This window comes from Ambystoma mexicanum, chromosome 12 (genome assembly GCF_040938575.1).
Source record: "Ambystoma mexicanum isolate Mex_15411 chromosome 12, UKY_AmexF1_1, whole genome shotgun sequence".
Classification (NCBI taxonomy): Eukaryota; Metazoa; Chordata; class Amphibia; order Caudata; family Ambystomatidae; genus Ambystoma; species Ambystoma mexicanum.
Genome location: NC_090936.1, coordinates 523,985,600 through 524,009,676, shown reverse-complemented (window position 1 = coordinate 524,009,676; position 24,077 = coordinate 523,985,600). Strand labels below are relative to the sequence as shown.

Here is a 24,077-nt window from a genome sequence, read left to right as displayed (position 1 = left end):
CGCCCATTCCATCCACATACGTCGCCCATTCCATCCACATACGTCGCCCATTCCATCCGCTCTACGCACTCTCCCGCTCTACTCACTTACACCCCCATCTGCTCTTGCGCACTCATTTGCTTTTACGCATTTGTCTGCTCCATAAACTCGTCCGTTCTACCCACTAGTCTGTTTCTACGCATTCGTCCACTCTACATACTCCTCCTTTCTTACACATTCATCCGGTCTGCGCACCCATCACGCTCTGCGCACCCATCACGTTCTGCGCACCCATCACGTTCTGCGCACCCATCTGCTCTACAAAGTCATTCTCTAATAGGCACTCGTCCGCTCTAGGCACTCGTCCGCTCTACACACTCATCCGCTCTACACATTCCTGCGTTCTACACACTCCTGCGTTCTACACACTCCTTCGCATTTACCCGCTCTAGACACTCGTCCACTCTATACACTCGTCCGCTCTATACACTCGTCCGCTTAGCACTGCACATTCATCTGCTCTATGTACTCCTGCGTCCTACATACTGCTCCGCACTTACGCACTCATCCGCTCTACACCCCATCCACTCAGCAAACTCATCCGCTCAGCACATACATCTGCTCAGCACATTCATCCGCTCAGCGCACTCGTCCGTTCCATCCGCTTCATCCATTCTAACGATTTCATCCGCCCCGTTCACTTCGTTCATCATGCATTATCGATACGTTACATCCATTTCATTACTTTAAACCTCATTCCTGTTTTCTTACGATTTATTCCTTTTTTTTTTTCACTTCACTGCTTTGAGTTACTTTACTCGTTCTAATCGGTTTGTCCTTTTAGTTTATATTAGCGGTTATTAGTTGTCGATTTCTCGCATGGATCTTGATGATGTATTGTTATTTTTCTTATTGTTATTCAAGATCTAGTAGTTTGTTGGGTTGGCGTCATTGAGATGCTGTTATTCAGTTTGGGTTAGTTTGCGTACAGGTTGGTTTTAGGGGAAGAGCCAAGTTTTCAGTAGCTTACGGAAAGACATTAGATCTTCAGTTAGGCAGATGTGGGGTGGGAGTGCGTTCCACAGCGTGGGCATTAAGGCTGAGAATGATGATCCGCCTAACTTGACAGAGTTTGTTTTAGGTGTGACTAGGAGGCCGGCAGAGCTTGATCTTAGAGTATGTGAAGGGTGATAGGGTTTTATCTTATTTTGAAGATATTGAGGTCCGGTTTTATGCAATGCTCTATGAGAAATGCATAAGGTTTTGGAAGTCACCCTTCGGGCTACTGGAAGCAAGTGCAGAGTTTTAAGGGCTGGGGAGATGTGGTCTCTCGGGCCGCGCGCTAGGAGCAGTTTGGCTGCAGCGTTTTGTGCTCTTTGAAGTTTATTCAGTTGGTAAGCATGGACTCCGAGGTACAGGGGGTTAGCGTAGTCCAGTCGTGATATAACAATTGATTGGACCGCGGAGAGTCTGTTGGGAAAGGAGAGATATGGAAAGATGCGCCTAAGAGTTTTAAGGTGGTAGTGGCAGGACTTTGAGACGTTGATGACTTGGCGCGATAGTGTTAGGTCAGAGTCATGGGTGCTTCCAAGTTTTTTCTACTGATTTAGAGGGAGTCGGCGAGTTGCCCATGGCAGATGACCAGGGTAGTGGGTACAGAAGAAGTTCGGAGTTGCCACATACCATGATTTCCGTTTTGAAGGGGTTTAACAAGAGGTGGCTTTGTGTCATCCAGAGCTCTATGTCGAGGAGGCGAGTTCAGGTGGGCAGTTGGGTTTTGAGTTCAGGAGTTTTAGAATTAGTTGAGTGCCATCAGCGTAGTTGTAACACAGGATGTTGTGTGAATGAATTATTGGTTGGAGGGTGATCAAGTAGAGGTTGAACAGGAGGGCAGATAGGCAAGCTCCTTGTGGAACTCCCGTGTCGACTGGTCGAGCTTGGGAGGAATAGGTGGAGAGTATCGTTATTTGGTACCTATCTTTCAGGAATGAGGCTATCCATTTGAGAGCGATTACTCGAATTCCTACGGAGTGGAAGCGGTCAAGGACGATTGAGTGAATGATTGTGTCGAAGACGGCGGTAGGTCAAGAAGGATTAATGCGGCGCATCCTGAGGAGTCTGCCGTGATTTTAAGGTCATCCCAGATTGAGGTTAGGGTGGTTTCAGTTCCGTGTCGGGCTCTGAAACCTGATTGTGCGGGGTCTAGGAGATTGTTGGCTTCTACAAAGGCATTTAGTTGGGAGTAGGCAGTTCGGTCAATGAGTTTGGCAAGGACCCTGGTGTTTGAGATAGGACGGTAATTTTTGGGGTCGAGGGAAGTTTTTTTTTAATTAGAGGTTTGACATGAACCGTTTTGAATGCGTCGGGAAAAATACCTGAGGAAAGGGACTCATTTATGATGGATCTTGTATGTAGAAGCGAACATTTCTTTGAGGGTTGTGGCCGGGCCAGGGTCTAGCGGAGAGCTGGATGGTTTGCGGGCTGAGAGAAGTTTGAGAAATTGGTCGGGTGATATTGGACTAAAGGAGTTGAACGTTGGTTGTGCAGTGGTCGCACATGGTGGGGTGGAGGTATGGGGGGAGGGTTGCCTGGTGGATGTAAGAGAGCCAGTTTGGTGGTTAGCGCATTTGTTCTTTCGAGAGCCATGGTGTAAAAGTGGAGAGAGCGAGTCGTACAGTGATTGTGAGGGGGTCGGGACGGTGGTAGTGCATGCCGGTTTGGTGATGATTTTGTGAAGTTCTTTGCTGGGGTTTTTGCAGTTTAGGATTCAGGAGTTGTAGTGGGCTTTTTTTTACTTTCCGGATTTCGGCTTTGTACTGATGAAGGTGTTGGGCCAAGGTGGCTCTGCTTTCTTGGGTTTTGTCTTTCTGGCATTTGCGTTCTAAGTATTTATACAGTTGTTTAGTGTTCTTCAAATCAGGTGTGAACCATCTAGGGAATAGGCCACGGCGGGCTGACGGTTTGCAAGAGGGTGTGAGCCGCATTAGTGAGGTGTTGAGCCATGAGTCAAAGTCGTCGGGGGTTGTTTATTGAGTTGGCAGGTCGGTGGAGGAGACTGGAGGAGTGCGCCGGCTAGGTCAGGAGCGATTATTAGTTTTTTCCAGCATTTGCGTAGATTCGGAGGTTCAGGTTCGAGTACGTTTTAATTTTGAATGGGAAAAACATCACAAGGAGGTCTCCATTGCCTTCATCCATGACTAGACATTCATTCCATTAACAAGTGGGCTCTTTGTTAGCCTAAGATAGCAGCATTGACTGTGGTTTGAACTAGTTTACGCCAGTTCCTGCCAGGCCTTTAAGCTTCCTGTTCGGGTGGGCCTGGGTGTTTGGTGATTTTTGGGGTCAACCTGCTTGGCTGGTCAGTAATTAGATTGATGGGATGGGCTGGCAGAAGCCAGAACCTTTGAGCATGGTTACATACAGGGGAAACCTGGATCCTAAACGCAGAGCTGCTGAATTTTTATAAGAGGCGCATGTTAGCATGACTGCTAAAGATTGTCTAGACTTTTTCAACCATAGTTGTGTAGTAGTCCAGGCAGATCTCCGGTTTGGGTTTTTGGCTACTGGGTGCCCTTCATAGAATCTTCCCCATCTGCTTGGGCTAGGCCATACATCCTGGGACCATGTTTCATGCCCATTTACTGCTGCTTACAGCATTTTAAACCAATGAGGTCTGCTGCCTTAGTTTTGAAAGCTGTTTGGGACACCAATAACCTACCAAAAACGTGCTCGTTTGGTCGATACAATCATTGTTCTGCTGCAGGAGCAGTTTTTGCTGCTGTGCCATCCACATTTGCCTGCTGAGCGGCATTAAGTCAAATAAAGTACTCAGATTAGACATAACACACAGTAAGAATACACAGTGAAAGTATAAAAACAGTAATATCATTAGACTCTCCACAAACCCATACTAACATGCAAGCCAACAGCTGGGGATAGGCACAGTACATTTAATCAAACAAGGGGTGGGAAGAAAAGCGGGACCACTAATCATTAAACACACAGTAACTGATCACAGTTGGCAACACTTGACACAATCACTGTAACCCTAAATCTCTAGGATCGTTTTAGAAATAATAAGAATGTGGACCATACAATCAAAGTAGGAGGGAGGTGGAGAAGGAGTACACATAAAAACACCACCAAAGACCATCGAATGTTTAATTACATTTAGGTGCACAGTACCAACTTATTACACCCCTGGGGAAACAAAAAAAACAACAAAAAAAAAATAAGACACTATGCAGTAATACACTGCTTCGATACATTTTTCATAGACCTTAGAAATACATATAAAAATATATATACATATAAAAAAGAATATACATGCAAATGGTACATGCTAAAATTCTAGTCTTTAACCTAGAACCCTAGGGATGCAGGTAAAATGTTCTGAGGCAAGTAGTCACTTTGGGAGAGTCCCAGGTGAGTTCCAAAAGTTCCTTTTTTTAAACAAAAAAGAGAGATAAAGGGGTATGTGTCACCAGCATACCCTTCACATAAAAGGGTTCTCCCTTCCAAATTTTTTACAATCGAGCTGGTGCTAGAAGTTGCTTTCCGCTGGTCATTGACCCACTAGCTTTACACTCGGTTTGAATCCTATAGCCACTTTGGGCACTATATTAATAAAATAGTGGACGCTAGTTAGTAGAAAAAATATATATAGTTTTATTTTATCAATTACGCTCAAATTTTAAGAACATCATCGGTGTAGACACTAAATTAGTAAATAGTCCTTCACCAAACATTTAAAACAAACAATTCATTGACAGAAACAGATGCAACGACTAAGACCTTCATTTGGAAAGCTCATAGAAACAGATTCTAAAGTTGTTTTGGGCTTAACAAGGTGATATGTTGTGTTGTTTCTCACATTCATTCAGACTTTGTTTCACACACCTCATTTGGACTCATTACATACATTCTCATATACCAGCATTTATCACATTCTCATTCAACACACAAATAGTGCCCGACATGTTTCTTCCCATTTTAGTTATGACTATAGTGGTTGTTAGGGAATTCTTCAGGGGCTAATAAAGAAAGATCAACCAGTTTGGCAAAAACGTTTCTGTCAGTAGTACAATCTAAAACAGTAATATTGATTGTTCCGAACAATCTTATATCAGTATTTTCGAATGAGATTTAAATGGTCTCTTCGCTTTGTAGAGATATTATTCCCCATATCTTCCATCTAGTTGGAAAAAAGATCACCACTTTTGAATCAGATCTTTTTCAAATTTCTTATTGTAGTGGAGTTAGAGGAAAAACAGAGTCTCCACACTCTATTGAGTAGAGTGGATAAAAGAGTTTTCTGGAGTTAATCTCTGGTATTCATCTGAGCATTAGACGTTCCAAAAAGTCAATGTAGCGCCAAGTTCAAAGGAGTAAGTCGCAATTATCACATGATTGGTTCATCCGTGTTGTGTCTGTACTTGTGTGCTCTCGTATATTCTTTCGTTATCAGGCAAACTCCAAGCTCCGCGTTCCAGTTTCCTTCGCTCCTTCCGCGTTCGATGCGCGAGTGCTTCCAAAAGTTCCCCATAAGATTAAACAGAACAAATCCAATAGGCACAGCAGCAGTTATGGGGAAAAATAAGGCAAGTATTGCTTCTACAAGGAATCTCTCCTCCTCAACACCTAGGCAATCACGTCGTCCCTTGCGCCACCTGACTTGCTAGCCACTGCCCGCCCTCTCCTCCCCACCACCCGGTACAGATGTATTCCTCCTCTGTATCCTACCCCGCTGAATATGTGTTTTCTTGTAACCTCTGTAACGCGCTCGGATCTGTATTGTTGTATATCTCTGTAAAGCACTCCGTTGCTTCTCAAAGCTAGGTCTGCGCTCAATAAATACAACAATAATAATTCTATCTCACAGGTGTGGAGATGGTGACAACTGACATCTGGAATATTCTGAACCCAAAAATCGAGGACCAACTAGACCCCCTCTTCCCCCCCCTCCCCTCCCCCCGAGGGTAAATAGCTCAAATAACCCATCAATCCAGGGCCCAGAGTTAAGTATTCACAGCTACCGGGTCCCAAAAATACGGTTCAGGAAAGTTTATAGGATCAGCTCATCTAAGTACTTGAACCCAAGGCAAACGACGATCCAGAAGGCAGAAAAGAAAAAGCCTTTACAAGAAACGGACTCATGACATGGGTGGATCATAATAACAGGGGAACCCAGCAAAACAGATGCCCAACAGCTCGGTGGAAAAAGATGGGCATCAGAAAAAAGATCCTTGAAGACAATGGTGGAGGTGACCCAGGATGGCCAAAAAGACGAGAGTCAGGCTGTATGGATCCCCAGACTCTTCAGCGGGATGGCAGCTTTCTACACAAAGATAGAGGACCTAGGTGTGAAAATGAGGAGGGTGGGAAAACAGCCCTGAGACAGTCCTAGAACAGAAACAGAAGTCTCAGTCCTGCCAATGAGAGGTTCCATAGAGGGGAAGAGGACAGCCCAGGAAGGCTGATGTGCAAGTGAAAAACAAAACTGTAGCTAATGTCACAGATGACACACAAAGCACTCTGAATCTCGCAAGGACAGTCCAGGGGTATTTATTGATAATTTGTGGGCCATAGGACACCCTCTCTTACTCTCGTATCCCTTAGGTTTCCTCCAACTAACCCAGGCGTCCACAATTCCAGGTTAGTGCTACGGATCGGTAACCCCTATTGTCTACTTATCGACTTCAGCTACAGATTTTCTCCCTAAATGATGCCTCTCTAAACTCTCTCAGAGATTGCCCATCTGTCCCTACTCTAACCAGATGTTCGTGTTCTATAGGTAATTGAGAGATTTGCACTTATTCAGTAGGATTTAGACTGGTTCTCGCATGCCCACATTAACCTCTTCCTTTCAAATCTTACTGCTTCCCCCTCCCCCTCCGTTCTCCGCTCACCAGTCCCTCAGCTTTTTTACTCCTCCCAACGCTTGCCTCCACACTCTGATGTTACATCTCCTTCCACACCACTCAACTAATCCCCATACAACTACTCCCCTCTTCCCTATTCCAGCCCTCCTCCCACTGCTCTTCCATACTACTCCCCCTCCTTCCCTTATCCTCCCCGCTATCCAAACACTCTTCATTCACTCTTTAACAACCACTTCACATTCACTCCTTACACTTATTTTATCCTCTACAAGCCAGCGCTTCCTCCTGCAGGTCTCTTGGCCCACCACCACCTACACTACGGACCTCGCACGGATAACCCACACTTCCTGTTCCCTGTCCACTGTTTAAATCTTGGCTCTCCTTTGAGGATTGGACAGCTCTCCCTGGCCAATCTGGCCCAGACTTCCACAACCAGGGTGTGTATGTGTTGGGAGGGAAGCGGGGGTGGGGAGGCGGGGGGGATGGAACGGTCTTGAAATTTCTCCACAACGGTTGGCGGCATGCGTAATATGGGGGTGCAGAAGTCTGGTGTTCATATTAGTGTTCTGAGACACCTTCCCCGTGGGGGTGGAGGAAAGGGGGGGGCTATCGACCGGTAAGTTCCTGGGGTGGGGGAATGGAAGCCCCCTCGTTTCCCCTGGTGGTACAGGCGGCTTGTCGCATGCAGCGTGTGCTCCCTCTTCCACTTCAGGAGATCTGTGGTGTTTGTGTGTTAGGGCAGTAAGCTTAATGTCCCAGTAAGCATTCTGGGCCCCTGTTTATAGGGGCTTCCGGTCAGACCTTCCAGGGAGTGTAGGTCCTGCTCCCTTCCTTGTCCCTAGTGGTCTAGGGAGCTTGGGAGCATGGTGCACGCTTGCTAGCATAACACTGGTGCTCTGTGAAGTTAGAGGCGTTTCTGCCGCATGGGAAAGTGTTCTCTTTCTCGGTTGTCGATGCTGACAGTGTGTGTGGGATTTGAGATTAGTCTACGGGGGCGTCTCTCCTGGTGTCTCGCTGTTGCTTCTGGGGTCCTATCTTTCTGAGGTGTTGGTCCTAAAAACGCAAATAGGATACTGCCAGGTACTTTGAGGTTTGGTAGCACATAGGTCTGCACAGAAACATCTCGGCACAAGGGAAAGAGACAGAAATTGGAGTGCTCTCAGTTGTCCCCATCCCTCAGAGATTGGACTAAATACCTCCATTGGTTTGTGGCAAGCCCCCACCCCCCCCCCCCATTCCTGACAAGGCCAGTGCATTGGCCTTGTCACACACATCAGCCAGTATGGCCAAACTTGGTTTCAAAATTCACCGGCAGCTTTTCTGCATCAAAATCCTCCCAGCAGGTGGAAAGACCAGCAGTCTTCTTAAAAAACAATCCAGAACTGAGGGCTGGATCAGCGTGTCCCCTAGATATTCCTACACATTCAAGGGCTTGCCTAAGCCAGCCCCTCCAATCACACAGAAAGAACCCTATCAAAGGGCTCTGGTGGCCAGCCAAACGTGGTGGCCCCCAAACATGCCACATTTTTAGATACACTTCAACAGGACGTGCAATGGTTGACATAGGGCTGGGGACCCGTTTAAACCAGCCACAACCTCCATTTAAGTTGCAGGGCTGGGGTCAAAGTGACTCCATTGGTGCACAACACCCATTATAGGCCTTACTCGTGGTTTCCTAGGACAAAGGAATGGCCAAAAACATACGATTGTTTGATGTTTTTCAAGGACCAGCCTGACTGGCCAAAACCTTTTGGGACTCCTTTTATGCACGTTTGGAGGGCTGTCTTAGGCCAGAATAACAGAAAATGGGTACATTTAGGGATACCCTGAACCTTCAAGTCTGCTAGAGTTTCCTTTTTTTTTTTTTAATTCTTTTTTTATTAGGCAGCAAAACAGGCGAACAGCGCCCAGCAGGTACAGACTGACAATACAAATCATGATACAGTCATACGGATATTGCACATTAAATGGTTCAAAAAACAGAATTACAGACGGCATGCGGGGAGGGGAGACTGATCAAAATAATATGGGAGGAGCTCTCAGACTAGTGAGAAAGAGCAGGTGGAGGGGAAGCAACCGGAGTCATATCAAGGTCGGACAAGTAGGAGCGGAACCTAAGCCAGATGTCCCTAGGCCTGGAGTGGGTAGGTTGCATGTGAGACCAAGTTTCCTCGGAGTCAGAGGCCCAAGTAACCGCCTTTAACCATTGGGCATGTGTGGGGGGAAAGGGGCGAAGCCAGCAGAGCAGGATGGACCGAACCGCTAAGAGCATGCAGAGGCCAGTCAGTTTTTTGGAGTTACGAGGGAGACCAGGGAGGTCATGGAAGAGACACAATGCTGGGGAAGGATCAATGGGGTGATCAAGCATAGCAGATACCGTCGAGCAAACCGCTCCTCAGAACTGTGAAAGGCGGGGGCAGGACCAAATCATGTGGATGTAGTTCGCGTCATCATGCCCGCATCGAGGGCAAGTAGATGGATGCTCACTGGACATGCGATGCAATCTGACCGGAGTATAGTTGAACCTATGCAGCACTTTTAACTGGATGAGTTTAAATCGGGAATTAAAGGACACCCGGTGAGTGCGGTCACACATATATGCCCAGCGGTCGTCTGACATTTCCACCCCGAAGACCCCCTGAGTTTAGAAAATTCTGGGGAGGATCTGGACTGCAGCATGGAGTATAACCTGGAGATTTTACCTTTCATGGGTGAGGGAGAAGCGAGTTCCTCAATGGCCGGGTCGTCTGGTGGTAACGCAGGGAATGTTGGATAATTACGCTTAAGGGTCTTACGGAGAGACGCGTATTGAAGCCAGACACTCCGGTCACTCCTCAGGGGTAGGGGAAGATCAGTCCACTCGATGAATATGCCCTGGTCAAACACGTCCCGCAACAGCTCATAACCTGCCTCGGCCCAGCGACGAGCAGTAAGTGGTGTGACCTGGGGGACCCCCGGGAGGAAGTTCCAGAGGGGAAGGTTGCCGTGGAAGGCACGGGCTATTCCAAGCAGCTTCCATGTTTTGGCTAATGCAAGGGATGTGCAGGCAACCGGACTCTGAATCCAGTACCTGAGGAGCGGGTTGTATAACCAAAGAGCGGATTTCGCGAACACTGACCGCAAGTTTCTCGAGCCGGACATGGTGGGGGGGGGGGGGGGGGGGTCAGTTGTATTAAACCAATGGGAGATATATTGAATCTGGGATACTAGCCAATATTTGAGAAAGTCAGGGGCACCAAAGCCCCCCCCCCGGCCATGGGGGTGGACAGGGTCTCATACCTAAGCCGGACCGCTCCCGAGTGCCAAAGGAAGGAGTTAATTGTACGAGTCAAGTCGCGAAAAAAGTCCGCGCCTGGCCACAAGGGTACGTTGGCAAACTTGTAAAGCAGCTGAGGTAACACCACCATTTTCAATAGACCCATTCTGCCCGCGAGAGAAATCGGGAGCTTGTCCCAGGCTGAAACCTTAACGGTCAGGAGTGTAAGGTATTTCCGGAAGTTCTCTTGGAAGGTTAGTGCCTGTTGGCGCGTTACTGCTATCCCCAGGTAAGTGAATGTGGATTGAGCCCATATGAATCCCAGAGTGTCAGGGGGGGGGGGGGGGAATGGAAGAGTGCATTCCGTGAGTGGGAAAAGGGTGGATTTCGAGCAATTCACCCTAAGGCCCGAGACCCGGCCAAAATAAATGACATCCTCCAGCACTGGAGGCAAGTTGAGGGATGGAGAGCGAATGAACAACAACGCGTCATCCGCATACAGGGAGACTATGTCCGCCCTCCCGGCAGTTCGGAGGCCTCTGTGGGCATGGCGATGACGAAGCATGTCCGCAAAGGGCTCTATGGCAATTGCAAAAACCAAGGGAGAGAATGGGCACCCCTGCCTCGTCCCCCTGGCAATCCCAAAGGAAGGAGAGCAGTGGTCACCTGTACGGACCCTAGCCACGGGGGACGAATAAAGTAGCTTGACACAAGAGAGAAAGGAGGGACCAAATTTACAGCTCTCGAGAACCCGCCAAAGGAACTGCCATGAAACCGAATCAAAGGCCTTTTGCATGTCCAGCGTAGCCGCTACCGCCTGAGTCTCTGGGCTAATCCTGTGAATTATATTGAATATACGCCTTAAGTTCAGGGAGGTGGACCGCCCCGGGACAAAGCCCGCTTGATCGGAATGAATGATGGACGGTAGGATGGGGGCCAACCTGAGAGCCAGGGCCTTTGCGTATATTTTGGCGTCGCAATTTATAAGGGAAAGCGGACGATACGATCCACAATGCGAGGGGGGTTTGCCAGCCTTCAGCAATACTGTAATCGTGGCCTCACGTAGTGAAGGGGGGAACACACCTGTCTCGACCAACTCCTCCCACACAGCCAACAGGTGGGGGAGGAGAAGTGACTTATAGGACTTATAAAATTCGACTGGGATGCCATCGGAGCTGGGGGCTTTCCCCGAGGATAGGGAATCGATAGCGTCGGAGAGCTCTTCCAGTGTAAGTGGGGAGTCAAGAGAGCCCGCGGCCTCAGGGGATAAAGTTGACAAGGGAAGGGAACTGAGAAAGGAGTCGATTTCTTCCACTGATACTTCGTCCGAATTAGAGTATAGGGACTCGTAAAAATTAAAGAATTCCGTGTTGACGTCCCGGGAGGAGACAGCCAAAGAGCCGTCCAGTCTCCCAATCCCGAGAATGTGTGGGGAACCTGTCTCATGTCGGATCAACCTCGCGAGAAATCGACCAGGGCGCTCGCCCTCCCCGTATTTCCGCGCGATACCTGGGTTGTCCAGAAACCTCTGTTCACGATCAGCCAGGGAGCGAAATGTATCCAATTCCATCCCAATGGCCGCCAGGCCACCCGGAGAAGAGTGAAGTGAGCATGCAGCCTCCAGGGTCGACAGTCTGGACTCACTCTCGGCTAGGCCTCTCCTAATTGATTTGAGGACTCCGTTTTCCTTGGAAATCGCAATCCCTCTAATATAGGCCTTGAAAGACTCCCATAGTGTGGCTATTGATGGTACCGAGCCAGCGTTTAACTCGAAGAACTCTTCAATAGAGTCCTCGAGCTCGGAATGAAACTCTGGATCAAGAAGGGCGAGGGGTTTCAGTTTCCAATAGCGGGACCGGCCAGGATCAGGGGCCCAACTCACGGTGATGGTCACTGGAGAGTGGTCGGACCAGGTTCTGGGTAAAATTATTAACTGTTTCATGTCTTTAACCAGGACATTGGAGATCACCCAGCGGTCAATTCGGGAGTATGAGTCGTGGACCGAAGAGTAAAATGAATAAATGCGAGAATCAGGGTAAAAGATCCTCCATGCGTCCACCATGGCTAAGCGGGGCAGAGATGATAATGCAGCATAGGCTGCCCTGGAGAGATGACGGGGCTTGGTCCCAGATCTATCAAGGGTTACATCGAAAATAGTATTAAAGTCTCCCCCCCAGAGAATTGGAACAAGGGGGAAGCCATCTAGAAGGGACGTGACCTGTCTGTAGAACTCAGGGTCATCGAGGTTGGGGCCATAAATGTTCAGCAAAACCACTTCTTTCCCTTGAAGCGTGGCGTGTAACAGAACATACCTGCCCATGGGGTCAATATGTGACGAGATGAGGGTGAACCGGAGACTCTTGTGAATAAGGGTCATGACCCCGCGACTTTGTAGAGAAGTCGGTAAAGAACCTATGGGGGCCCCAGGTTTTGGCGAAGCGCACGCATTGTTCCATGCGAGCATGTGTCTCCTGCAAAAAGAGAATCTTGGACCCGTGGCGCTCAGCCTGCAGCTGGAGCTGCCTCGCTTTCTATAGTTCCCCAATCCCCGAACATTCCAACTCATAAAGGTTAAGTCCCCCTCAGCCATAGATGTGGTAGTGGTGGAGTCAAAAAAGGTGTCCTAGAACGATGGGTAAGTGCTGCACCCCAGTCCGCCTTCGCTGCCAGTGCAAATTTTCTGATAATAAAACCCCAAACATGTCCCCACCCCCACCCACATCCCCCTCCCAAACAGAGGAATGACAATCCCAAACCCCCTCAACCAAAACCAAACTAGAGGCATCAGCGCCTGGGGGCCTGTAGGCCGGGCTGGTCGCAGCGCTCCGGGCCGCAGCAGGACCAGTAGAGCTCAAGGTGCAACTACAAGCATTAAATGTAACTTAGACAGGGTGTCTTGCACTTAGCAGTATGGCACATCATTGAAATGAAAGGAGAAACTTGAACAAGTCGAGTCCGGGAGAGAGGATCAATGCGGCACCGATGACGGGGAAGGGCCGGACCCGGCCGCCCCCCGCAGGGCCCAAGGGGGGAAGCTGCAGAGCTGTGGACAAAAGAAGGAAGTCAACCTGGGAAGTGTTCGTCCACAAACTTGGAGGCCTCCTCCGGGATCGTAAAGAAGAACACCTGATTAGCATGTTCTATGCGCAGTTTGGCGGGGTAGAGCATGGCATATTTAATGGAGTGATCTCGCAGTCTCCGCTTCACAGCCTGGAAAGTCTTGCGTTCTCGTTGGACGGCAGTCGAGAAGTCGGGGTAAAGATGAATCCTCGCACCCCCCAATAAGAGCTCGCCCTTGACCCTTGCGGCTCTGAGTAGAGTATCACGGTCCCGGTAGTTCAGGACCCGGGCGATGATGGGACGAGGCGGAGCCCCGGGTCTGGGTTTAGCGGTAAGGGCACGGTGCGCCCGCTCAATAGCGAAGTGGGGGGAAGAGCTTGGGCGAATCCAGGAGTGACATTAATGTGTGCTCAACGAAGTCCTCCATTGGCTCGTGTACTTCGTTCTCAGGGACCCCGATGATGCGAAGGTTATTGCGCCTCGAGCGGGATTCCAAGTCCTCGTTCTTCTTCTCCACCTCAAGGACTCGGCTCGAGAGAGCGACAACCTCGGAGCGCAGTGCACCCAGTGCATCCTCGGCGGAACCGACCCGTGTCTCGACCTCAGACACGCGGCTATCGGTCCTCTCGATGTGGGCTTTGATTGAGGATATTGTGCCGTTCATATCATCCAGTTTTGAGTGTAGGGCAGTGAAACCCTCCCTGATAAAGTCCATCATGCCCTGGGACTCAGGTGCCACTGCGGACGATGACGCCCCAGGGGCCTGTTCAATGGAGTCCTCCGGGGATCTCACAGCTGCCTTCGCAAACATGTTGATGGTTGAGTGGGGTGAAGGGGAGCCACCAGCCGCCCCGAGAGGGAGACGGGGGGATCCCAGGCTGTGCAAGTCAATAAACCAGGTAGAGTGCGTAACAAGAAAGGGAAGCAGGGAATATCGTGGCCACGAGACTATGCCGGAGAAGCGGCGGCTGCAGGGCTCCAGCCCGATCAGGAAGGTGTGGGAAACAGCCAGAGATGGAAGAGTGGGGACCAGCGGTATTGACGGAACCCTTCTGCAGAGTATCACTCCGGGCGGAGCGGCAGGAGCCTCTAAAGCGATGAGGCGGGGAGAGGCCAGCACCCGGTGAACGATAGGGCCACACAGAACGAGGGATTCCAGCCAAGGAAGAAGCAATGTGGAGTTGGTGAAGGCCGAGTAGCCCCCCAGGGGGGGGGGGAAGAGAACAAGAGCTGGGCTTCAAGGCAGGAGAGCCAGGAAGGTCAGGGCTCACCAAGCGGGGCCGGTGGTCGTTGCTTGTGGGCCTCAGACACCCCTCACCGCAGAGAGGAGGACCCGCCAAAGAGGGGTGACCCCAGAGTCCCGAGGCAGGGTGGCGGCAGTTCAGGCATAAAAAGTCAGTGGAGCCTCCCCAGCACGCACCTGGAGGCCGCGCCGCCCCACCAACACAGCGCGTGCAAGCAGGGGGGGGAAGGTCCCCACGACCCCCCTGCTGGGTCCAAAGGAAAAAGGAAAGGAGTCTCCACGGCGACTCCCAAGCCGGGAAGAGGGATCAGTCCAGGCAATTCGCCAGGAATGGCGGGGGCAGCGCGCCCCAGGCCACCCGGCACCAGGGGGAACGAAAGCCCGGCCCCCCCCAGCAGATCGCAGATGCTGGGAGGAATTCAGCAAGGCCCCCAGGCGGACTCGTCCACCCCCCGCCGGGGCCGGCCGCGACCCACAAGATCACCCCAGGAGGGGGGGCGGCCAAGCGGAGTCCGAGGGGCCGCAGGAGGGCCGAGGCAGCGGCCGCAAGGTCGCCCCCGGAGGCAGCGAGACCCCCGCAGCACGTATCTGGGAGCCGCGCCGCTCCAGCAGCGCAGCGCGTGCTGTCGGGGGGAGAGGCTCTGGCGACCTCCCCACAGGCCGCGGAGATCCTCCGGAGAGGGCGAGGGGGGCCCAAGATGAAGTACGCAGCAGGGGTGGGGGGGAGCGGGCCGGCCGCGTCACAGGCCCGACATCCCTCCAGGGACACGGGGGCAGCACGCCCCAGGCCGCACCGTCCCAGCAGAAGCAGCAGCCCGGCCGGCGGGTCACGATCCAGGTCCCCGTCGACCCCGCCGCCGGAAGGGACGAGGCATGCCGGCCCCCACCGATACCCGGCAGATGTGGGAAACAGCGCAGCAGGGCCCCAGGCGGGTACGACCTCCCTCCGCCGGGGCTGAGTTTTAGGCGCGCAGGAGCGCCGCAGGCGGGGGGATGGGTGCTGCGGAGTCGGGGAAAGCCCTTCCCGGCTCCGTTTCGCTGCAGGATCGGGTCCGCAGGAGCCCCGAAGCCGTGGCAGTAGAATCGTGTGCCCGGTACACGACAGCAGGTAAGAAAAGCGCCAAAAAACAGGGTTAGGAGGTCCGCTCGCCACGGAACTCACGCATCAGGCGGCCATCTTGCTCGGCGCACAACAGCGCCCCCCCTGCTAGAGTTTCCTAAAACACTGCTGAGATGTTTGCATTTTCTCCTGTTCTGGCCTAAGACAGCCTTCCAAATGCTCAAAAGAGCCACGTAAAGGTGTTGGTAGCCAGCCAGTCAGGCTGGCCCTAAAAACCTTACGCGTTGATTGAGAAATGTTGCCCTAAAGATGTGTTGCAGCTTTTAAAAAGGAGAAGATCTGGCCATACTGGCTCGGCCCTGTGCCCTTTTCCTTAGCTCCACTTTTGGTTTATGGCTGCTAGACATCCTTCCTGGACTATCTCCCCCCCCCCCCCCACCACCACCACCACCACCACCACCAGATCCTCCTCATCGGATGGGCTGATGTCCTGGGCTGGATGTCCTGCGCTTGGATAGTTTCTGTGTCATGTTCCAGCAGTCTGCTTGAATTAACTGCCTGGCTATGCGCCTCGAGGTCTGAAGTGCCCACTGTGCACAAGGGTGGTGGAGACACAACCACCCTGTCTCTGCGGTTCGTGTAGGCTGTCCTGGGTCGCCTCCATGATGCTTTGCTTTGTGGGACGGTTTTCAGATTGCTGGCTGCTCTTTTGTTTTGCCCAACTAGCTGTCCGGGATTGCCTGGCCTACTTCCTCAGTTGATGGTGTCTCCATAAATGTTTTCCGTTCCAGATGCTGGCTCACCCACAGGGGTAGATGGATTGTTGTTCTTTTGGGTCGTCTTGGTCATCCTTGATACAGCATTCAAGTGCACATGTGACCAGATCCTGTAACTCAAAGAATTGTACTCCCTGGTTATTAAACCATTCCTGAGCCATCATTTCCATAACTGCCAACTGAGGCCTGGCCAATAATGCTAATGGGCTAATCTTCAAACTTACCCTCAGGGGTCCCATTGGTCCATTGCTTTGGGTATATACAGGTCACCATTTAGCACGGTTAGCTATAGACTTATATTAGCCCGAATACATCTGTGCAGCTCTTTCTTGTGCTCCATGGCCTCGAACCTGTAACTGAAACTTTTCAAGCAGGCCTCCTCTGGTGTCGGCTTGGCTTGCAGTTTTCTCTGACCCTATGGGGTAAAACTCATACTTGCCTGACTTTACCCATAAACTCTGCTCCGCCTACAGATTTGAGCCCGTTATATCCTATGGCGTCCAGTGGTCAGGAAATGGCATGGTGCAGCCCATTTCAAGATGGCCACCGAAAAACACCAGACTACATGGGCGATGTCAAGGACACCAAGGACATTCGAGCAGGAAGTACTGGCACTACAATAACACTGGCAGCCTGGTGTGCTGCAATGTTCATGTTCTGCTGCCAAGCTTGCAGTGGTGTAGGTCTACTTGTTACCTCACAATCTTCCCCATCCTCGTCTCGTCCAGTGTTCCCTGTGAATGTTTTATCCGTGTCGCCCCTTAACATTTTTCCACCACTGACCTTCTTGAACTCCTGCTGGTCTCACTGGCCCCTTCCTGGGCTTCCTGGCTCTTCCTAGGTATTGCAGGACGCTTCCCTGGGATTCGAAAAGTGCTTCCTTCATTCAAGCAACAACTAGCTTCACCTCTGCAATGCATTACTATTACCCGTCCTGGCCAGTGTTGCCGATACTTGCAGAATGGAGATCTCCAGTTTCAGATGCTTGTAGGAAAGGGGACAAAATACAGCAGCTCTACATTGGAGAAATGGCAGGATTAAGCTTACCTGCATTGGTGGACGGGAGCGCGAATGGATGGCGCTCATGACAGCTGGGTCTTCCAGCTCACTTTCAATCACAAGCTTTCGCAGACTCCGAGCTAGGTTTTCCCCGCGTCCCTCAAGCAGGCCTCCAGTCTCCTCACGAATAGGAACACTACCACTCTTCTGCGTGGGTGCCCCAGTTTCCTCTACAGTTGTGGGTTTATCCTCCAGCTCTGCCAACCTTTCATGCTCTTCCCGCCAGTCACCATCTAGGAAAGAAAAATGGAGCATGAAGCAATGGCCAAAGTCTAAAAACTAGCATAGTGAATGTGCTAACTTGAGAATTCAGAGAAGACCACTTTACTACATGAACATAAGCATGCACTTAGGGCCTAGTGGGAAATTTACATCTTACACAAGTTAGAGCTGGAGACCTTGTACAGTTCACTGCCAACAACCCAGTGAATCACAGGAGGACGAGAGGGAGCAAAGAAGAAAACCCTGCAACATCCACTTATAGAAAAAGCCAAATGGCCTTGACCCCTTGTAACATTTGTACCATCAACTCTCCTACCAAAAGCACATGAAGCCGATTCAAGACACAGGTTTGCGGAATAAAAACCTTCCCACTCACTGTACAAATTAGCTCACAGCAGACTCTTTGAACACTGCGAATTTGGCAAGAGGTAAATAGATCCAAGTGATAGTTATTTGCATTTCCACTATTCCAAGGACAATGGGGGAGAGAATGAACTACATTTAAAAAAATGAGAAAAAAAGGGGTATGGAATCTCCATTATATATAAGACTTAACCAGCCTCTCCAATTGTTTGGTCTAGTTTACAACTTGGAAAGAGCTAATTAAGGAGTTCCATTTTAGAAGCAAGCATTTTTGGGATACACTCAACATGCTGTTTTGGAAAACTTACTAAGCTTTATTCTTTTTACATTAATTAGCAAGTCATGTGAAATAGTGGATTAAATCTGTCAGCGTTCTATGTAAATGCTCTAAGCATTTCAGGGCATGTGCATTGAGATTTCAAGCAATACAATGCTACCACACAAAGGAGTATTAATGAGCCACTCAGAGTTGTGTTATACCGGGCACCGCTGCCATTTGCATGGTCTCCAGGCACTCGCGTGGCTCTGTAAGTAAAGTGGATAGGGTTGGTTAGAGAGGGATAGGACAGAGGTTGAGCTCATCTGTTCATGCGCGCAGAACCAGGGAAAACTGGCATGTGTGTGTGTGAGCTTCCTATGTGCGATTTATGTGCACTGGGCTTTTTGTGTCCATACACGTGGCATCCCGAGTCCAAGTTGTTTGCGGTCTGCAGTAATTGGGTTTGTAGTGCATGAGCGGAATGTGTGGCTTGCAGGTTTTTGGTGGGTTGTTTCACTAGCCCACTGGGCAGGTTTAGTATGTAATGGTACAGATAAGCACACGGTCACGCCCCCAGCAGTGCCCAAACGAGAAAGGACATACAGAATAAGGATGCTGTAATAATGTGTTGCCAATATAACAAAAGTAGGATAGAGTTAGTTTTGCCACATGTGGGGAATTAGTGTTAGACTATAGGGAAGGTTAGGTTGCAGAATACACAGAGAGGAAACGCAGTAAAATGGCAGCAGGCATAGCTAGGTAGGGTACATACCAGAATATTGAACATAACAAGAGGACTGCCTTTTTGAGTGAGCAAGGCCCTGCATGATTTGTAGTTGAAATACACAGCACTGGAGGTTAAATTGCTGAATAGAGATTTTGTTGTTCACAGCAGTGTCTAGAAGGCTGAGTATGCCAGGGTTGAGAAAAGAGAGGACGCAACATGGGGCTTAAAAATACACAAATTGGCTTTCCCAGGGTTTCTGCCCAGATATGCAACAATAAGTTTGTTTTTGTTGATGGCAAAGTAAAAACACACAAAGCTTTGAGTGCCAGGTGCACACAGAAAGCTGTTGCCAAGGATACTATTGTAAGATGAACACACAGCACCCCCATGGTAGAAGAGGTGTGCGCACTAAGAACACAGTATCAATAGCCGGTCAAGTAGCACAGCGAGTAGAGCACTCGCTTTGACATTCGTGCAGATCCTGCTAACGCAGGTTCGAATCCCGGCAGGGCCAAACTCAGCCTTTCATCCTTCCGAGGTCGATAAATGAGCACCACACACCGTGGGTAATAATAAGCAGTGCTCAGATACCTGAGGGTTCGTAGCGCTATATAAATGCCAAATTATTATTATTATTATTATTAAGATGAATAAATAGAAGTAGGCCTCGCACATTGGCCCTGCACCACAATAAAGTAACAATTCTGATGCTATCATACCATACACCTGCAAGCAACGGTGTGTGCGCTGCGAGGGAAGACATGATGAACTGTCCAAGGTTAGCAAAACTGTCGGGGAGATTGGGCCTGGCGTTACAAAGCGAGTTGGGAGTACGTTTGTTATTTTTGCCCACAGCAATGTTTCGATCCTGTCCTGCACACTGAAATATAATTGGTTTGTTGTGAACAAATGCAACATCTAAGGCCCTACGAGTAGGCCCACCAGTTTTGTAATAGTGTCAGCACATTGTGGTGCCAGCCAACCCAAGATAACCCCGATGTTTATGAAGTGACGTTTCTTCTAGAAGGGAAAAACCATGGGCAGATCCAGATATTAGGGACCAACCAATGAACATTTATAATATATAGACTATTATAGGTGTTGGCTTTTTAATATCCAATCAGCAGGTTGTAATATTGTTTTTTTTAGAATTGTGACAATGTATTGGTTTGGTTTATAACCGCTGATATAACTGAAGGTTTTTGAGAATGTACCTTCTTCCGGCTGTAAAGGAATATAGTAACTAAAGTTGGTTCTTCGTGCACTTTGGTACGATCCATTACTTTTTGGATAAGGGAGGGTTTGGGAGCGTGAATTCACTTGGAGGCCCCAGCAACATTGCCAGAGTCCTCAGAGGGTCGAAGGATCCTAACCACTCGGATGTGGTGTTGGCCCGTCGAGACTGGAATCTGAACACAAATAAGGCGGTTGGCAGGTGCCAAGTTCTGCGAGTCAGAGTCCTGCCCGATTTCACAGGCAAACACGCTGGACCCAGGGGAGTGCAGGCAGTGGAGGGCTAGTCGACATTGGAGGACCTCAGAATCCTAGAACGGGAGTATACCCGTGCATTAAGAATAACAGCATTGTACATATGTATGATGTGTTTGCTTAAACGTGATAAAATGAAGGAGAAAACATGATATCTTTGGGGAATTAGGGAGTAATATCTCAGTGATCTAAGGAGGCCAAGTGGTTGTAGAGTAGAGGTTTTATAAAGAGATATTGAAGGAGAGGATAGTGCTCATGTAGTGAGGGAAGACAGCATTGCATAGTTTAGAATTTTGTATATAAAAAGAGGACACTCGTCAGATGGGAGAAAGACATGCTGTGTAGAACTAGGGCTCAGACGAGGACCTGTTTTTTTGGGTTTAAAAGGTAGCATTTTATTGGCTGTGTTGAAATTGTGTTGGCCCGGTGTAAGGGTTAGTGCAAGATTGTTGTTGTAAATAATAGTGTTTGGTGCTTTCTGAAATAGTGTGATAGAGATTTTGTGAGAGCGTGATGAGTATTGGAAGGGTGAGAGTTGAATTTGTTGTATAAGTGCTTTTGGTACAGAATAAAAAGTGGGAGGGGCAATTTGATTTAAGGTGAAAGGGGGGGTCAGTTACTGGAAAAGAGTCCATTTTAATTGCTATGTAATAAATATTGCGTTATATGATGGATTCGCCACTAATTCACAAGTGTAAATCACTCCCACAATATCGGGAGAAAATAGTTAGTTAAATACAACACAAAATGGACAGTTGAGACAGCGGGTAAAATGTTTAGGCTATGCTACATGGAGCGAACACACACAAAAGAGGTCCTACTGCACACGTATACACATGACTGCCACAGATAAGGGGGAAAAAAATGGAAAAATAAAGTTAAGCATTCTCGAGTTATGGAAACATTCGGGGAAAGAGAGGAAAGACAATGTGATATCAGTGAAAAGCACAATGAAATGCATATGCAGCCTAAGGCTCCTACTCCTCTGCAATGATCACCAGTATGGACCGTGGCCGGACTGTAACTCTTGTTGCCAGATGCGGGATATAACGATCCCTAGTTTATACCCCTGATGAAGAAAACGACAGAGTGACAGGACAGGTAAAGGACAAGTGCGCTCGCGCTACAGCAAGAGAGCGAGGCGCGGCAAAATTTAGAAGCAGGATTCCGAACAATGCAAGAAGAGCTAGAAGGAGCGAGAATGAGGAAGAGAGAAGGACACTGAGGAGAGTTTTCTCCAGACAGATGGAGACCAGGACAAATTATGTTTAAAGTAGACTGCAGAGCTGTCAATGACCCCCAAGTTAGATTACCAGCAGCAACAAGCCTGCAAAAGGGGAGGAAGGATTCCCTGCGTATGCCAGACAGAGCAGGTCAGTAAACGGGAGGGAGGATGTCCTGAGTTTGGGACGGCCTACTAGCATTGCTTATAATTCAGTACATAGGGATGAAGAAAATGAATGGGAAGAAGAATTTGACAATCCAAAGTAAGGTGAACAGCAAACGGACAAGGAGGGGTTACCAGGAACCCAGTTCCCAGCGCCCCCAGTATTGGAGAGAATCGCTTTATAGAGACACTTGGAGGCTACCAGGGCACAGGGCTGCAAATCACAGGTTAGGGAGCGGGGAACGTATCCACGCGCAGAAAGAAGGGTATACAGTTTCCATTGTTACAAAAGGCTACGGGATTGGCTCAGTACATGCAGTGGCCCCAGACGAATAAGGATACGTTGATAAACAAATTACTGTCCCTCACAGCAGGCGTAGGCACGTAAATTCATGAATTACAAAAAAGAACTGCAGTGATGACTTTAGATGTGGGTGATATGAACAGTTTATTTGCTTCAATACTGAGAGAACAGGCAGATGAACTTTGAGGGAGAGCAGGATATGCAGGAGTAACAGCAAATGGTAACCATCACAACAGATCGCCATTTAATAACAGTAGGGCAAATATGTGGAAGGCATTAAGGGTGATGTACCCAGACACATCAGATATGAGCGCCATTATGACGTGGAAAATACAAATAGATGAGGGCCCGGCACAATATATTCAGGAGAGGAAGGAAATTCGGTGGTTAGAAACAAGATGAGCATGAGACAAGAGCGTCCCTGTATTTTACCATATGATATGTACAGTCACAATTACGAAAAGTAGTGGGGATTGAGATGAAACAGTGTCCCGAAAGACAATGGCACATGGTGCATTTCTTTGGGATGAAACAGGAGAAGGAAAGGAAGAAAGTAGGAGAGAGGGAGAGAGAGAAGACGCAAAACGGGTGCAAAAGAAATTGGTAAAGATTGCAAAAGAAGGGGCAGCGATTATAAATGTGGGAGAAGAACAATATGAGCAAAATTATCAGCAAGCAGGACCAATGGCATATAACGTAGGGAGGGGAGAACAGATGCATTACCCAAGAGAAAGGGGTGGGGAAGTGAATTTGGATACTTATTCAGAGGAGTATATGCCTGAGGCAGAGCTATTTTTGGGGGCTTAGAGAATTCTGGAGGACAAACGTGGAATGGCAGATTATGCGACAGGATGTAGGAATAGAGTAATGACACCATATGGATTAGTACCTCATGGCCACAGAAGTAGGGCAGCACATTCTGCACCTATGTATCCCTCGCAATATCAGACACAGTATCCCTACAATGCACCGAAAACACAGCAGACGACCTACGCCCGGCAAACACTTGATTACACACAGCAACAGACATTTCAAAAACATAGCAGTACAGCCAGAGCCCTAAATTCAGCAACAGCGACCAAATGCCTTGCAGATATAAGCAAAGCAAACAATAACAATGGGACAAGAATATACACACTGGCGTTGTACTGCATTTTGGTGGGGATGCCTTTAAAGGAGGGAACCCCTTTCTATCTACAGCAGTGGTCTTCAAACATTTTATGCCAGGGCCCACCTGAGCAAACAAATTTTTTGGGACCCTCCTTCCCCGTGTTAGGGAAAATTCTCTGTAAGGCTAATTTCCCAAACCTAGTGAGTCCCCCAGCAGCTTTGCTGGATTTTTTGGGGTTATTTTTTTTCTCTCCTGCTAAGAGTGAGATTCTTTTGCTCCCACTCTTAGACATGCTTTGAGGTGTTCCTCTAACTTTCCATGGTCCTCATTACAACCCAGACGTTAAGGGTTTAACGGCGCCGACGCCTGATTACCATTTTAACGCCTGCTTTTAGCAGGCGTTAAAATGCAAGGCGCTAACCCGCCTTGGTGCTAATTACGGCACCGTAATTTACGGTGCCGTAATTAGCGCCTTCCCCACTCCCATTATGCCCTATGGGGCAAAAATGGGAATGGGGAAGGGTAAATGGGGAATGGGGATTTACCGCCCCACTCACCTTGGAATGGGGCGGTAAATCCGCCATCCACCATGGTGTAAACAGAGTTTACACCATGGTGGTAAAGTAGGGAACTTACCGCCTGGGTTGTAATGAGGCCCCATGTGTTTTATGGGCTATGGGGTCTTTTACTCCATAGGGTCTCATGTGTTTTTTTTTATGTGGGTTACACAGCACCCTCCGTGCCGTAACCCAGGGGTGTCGTAGCGACCCCCCAACATAGACTCCATACCCTGGGACTGACTACTGTCCCCCAGGGCATGTAAAGTCACCATTGGCTTTGCTAGTCCCAAATTATGAACAGAAACCAGTACAAACCATCATATTGTGGACGTACTGGTCGGG

At 49.1% G+C, this 24,077-nt stretch overlaps 1 protein-coding gene across 1 annotated transcript in view; it reads right to left on the bottom strand.

The window, feature by feature from the left end:
• The window catches only part of PATL1 (PAT1 homolog 1, processing body mRNA decay factor), a 706,345-nt gene that overhangs the window by 592,174 nt on the left and 90,094 nt on the right, over positions 1–24,077 (bottom strand). Inside the window, exon 3 of the mRNA XM_069628825.1 lies at positions 17,303–17,547. Within this exon, the coding sequence (XP_069484926.1) occupies positions 17,303–17,547 (245 nt within the window). The remainder of the gene's footprint in view (positions 1–17,302; positions 17,548–24,077) is intronic.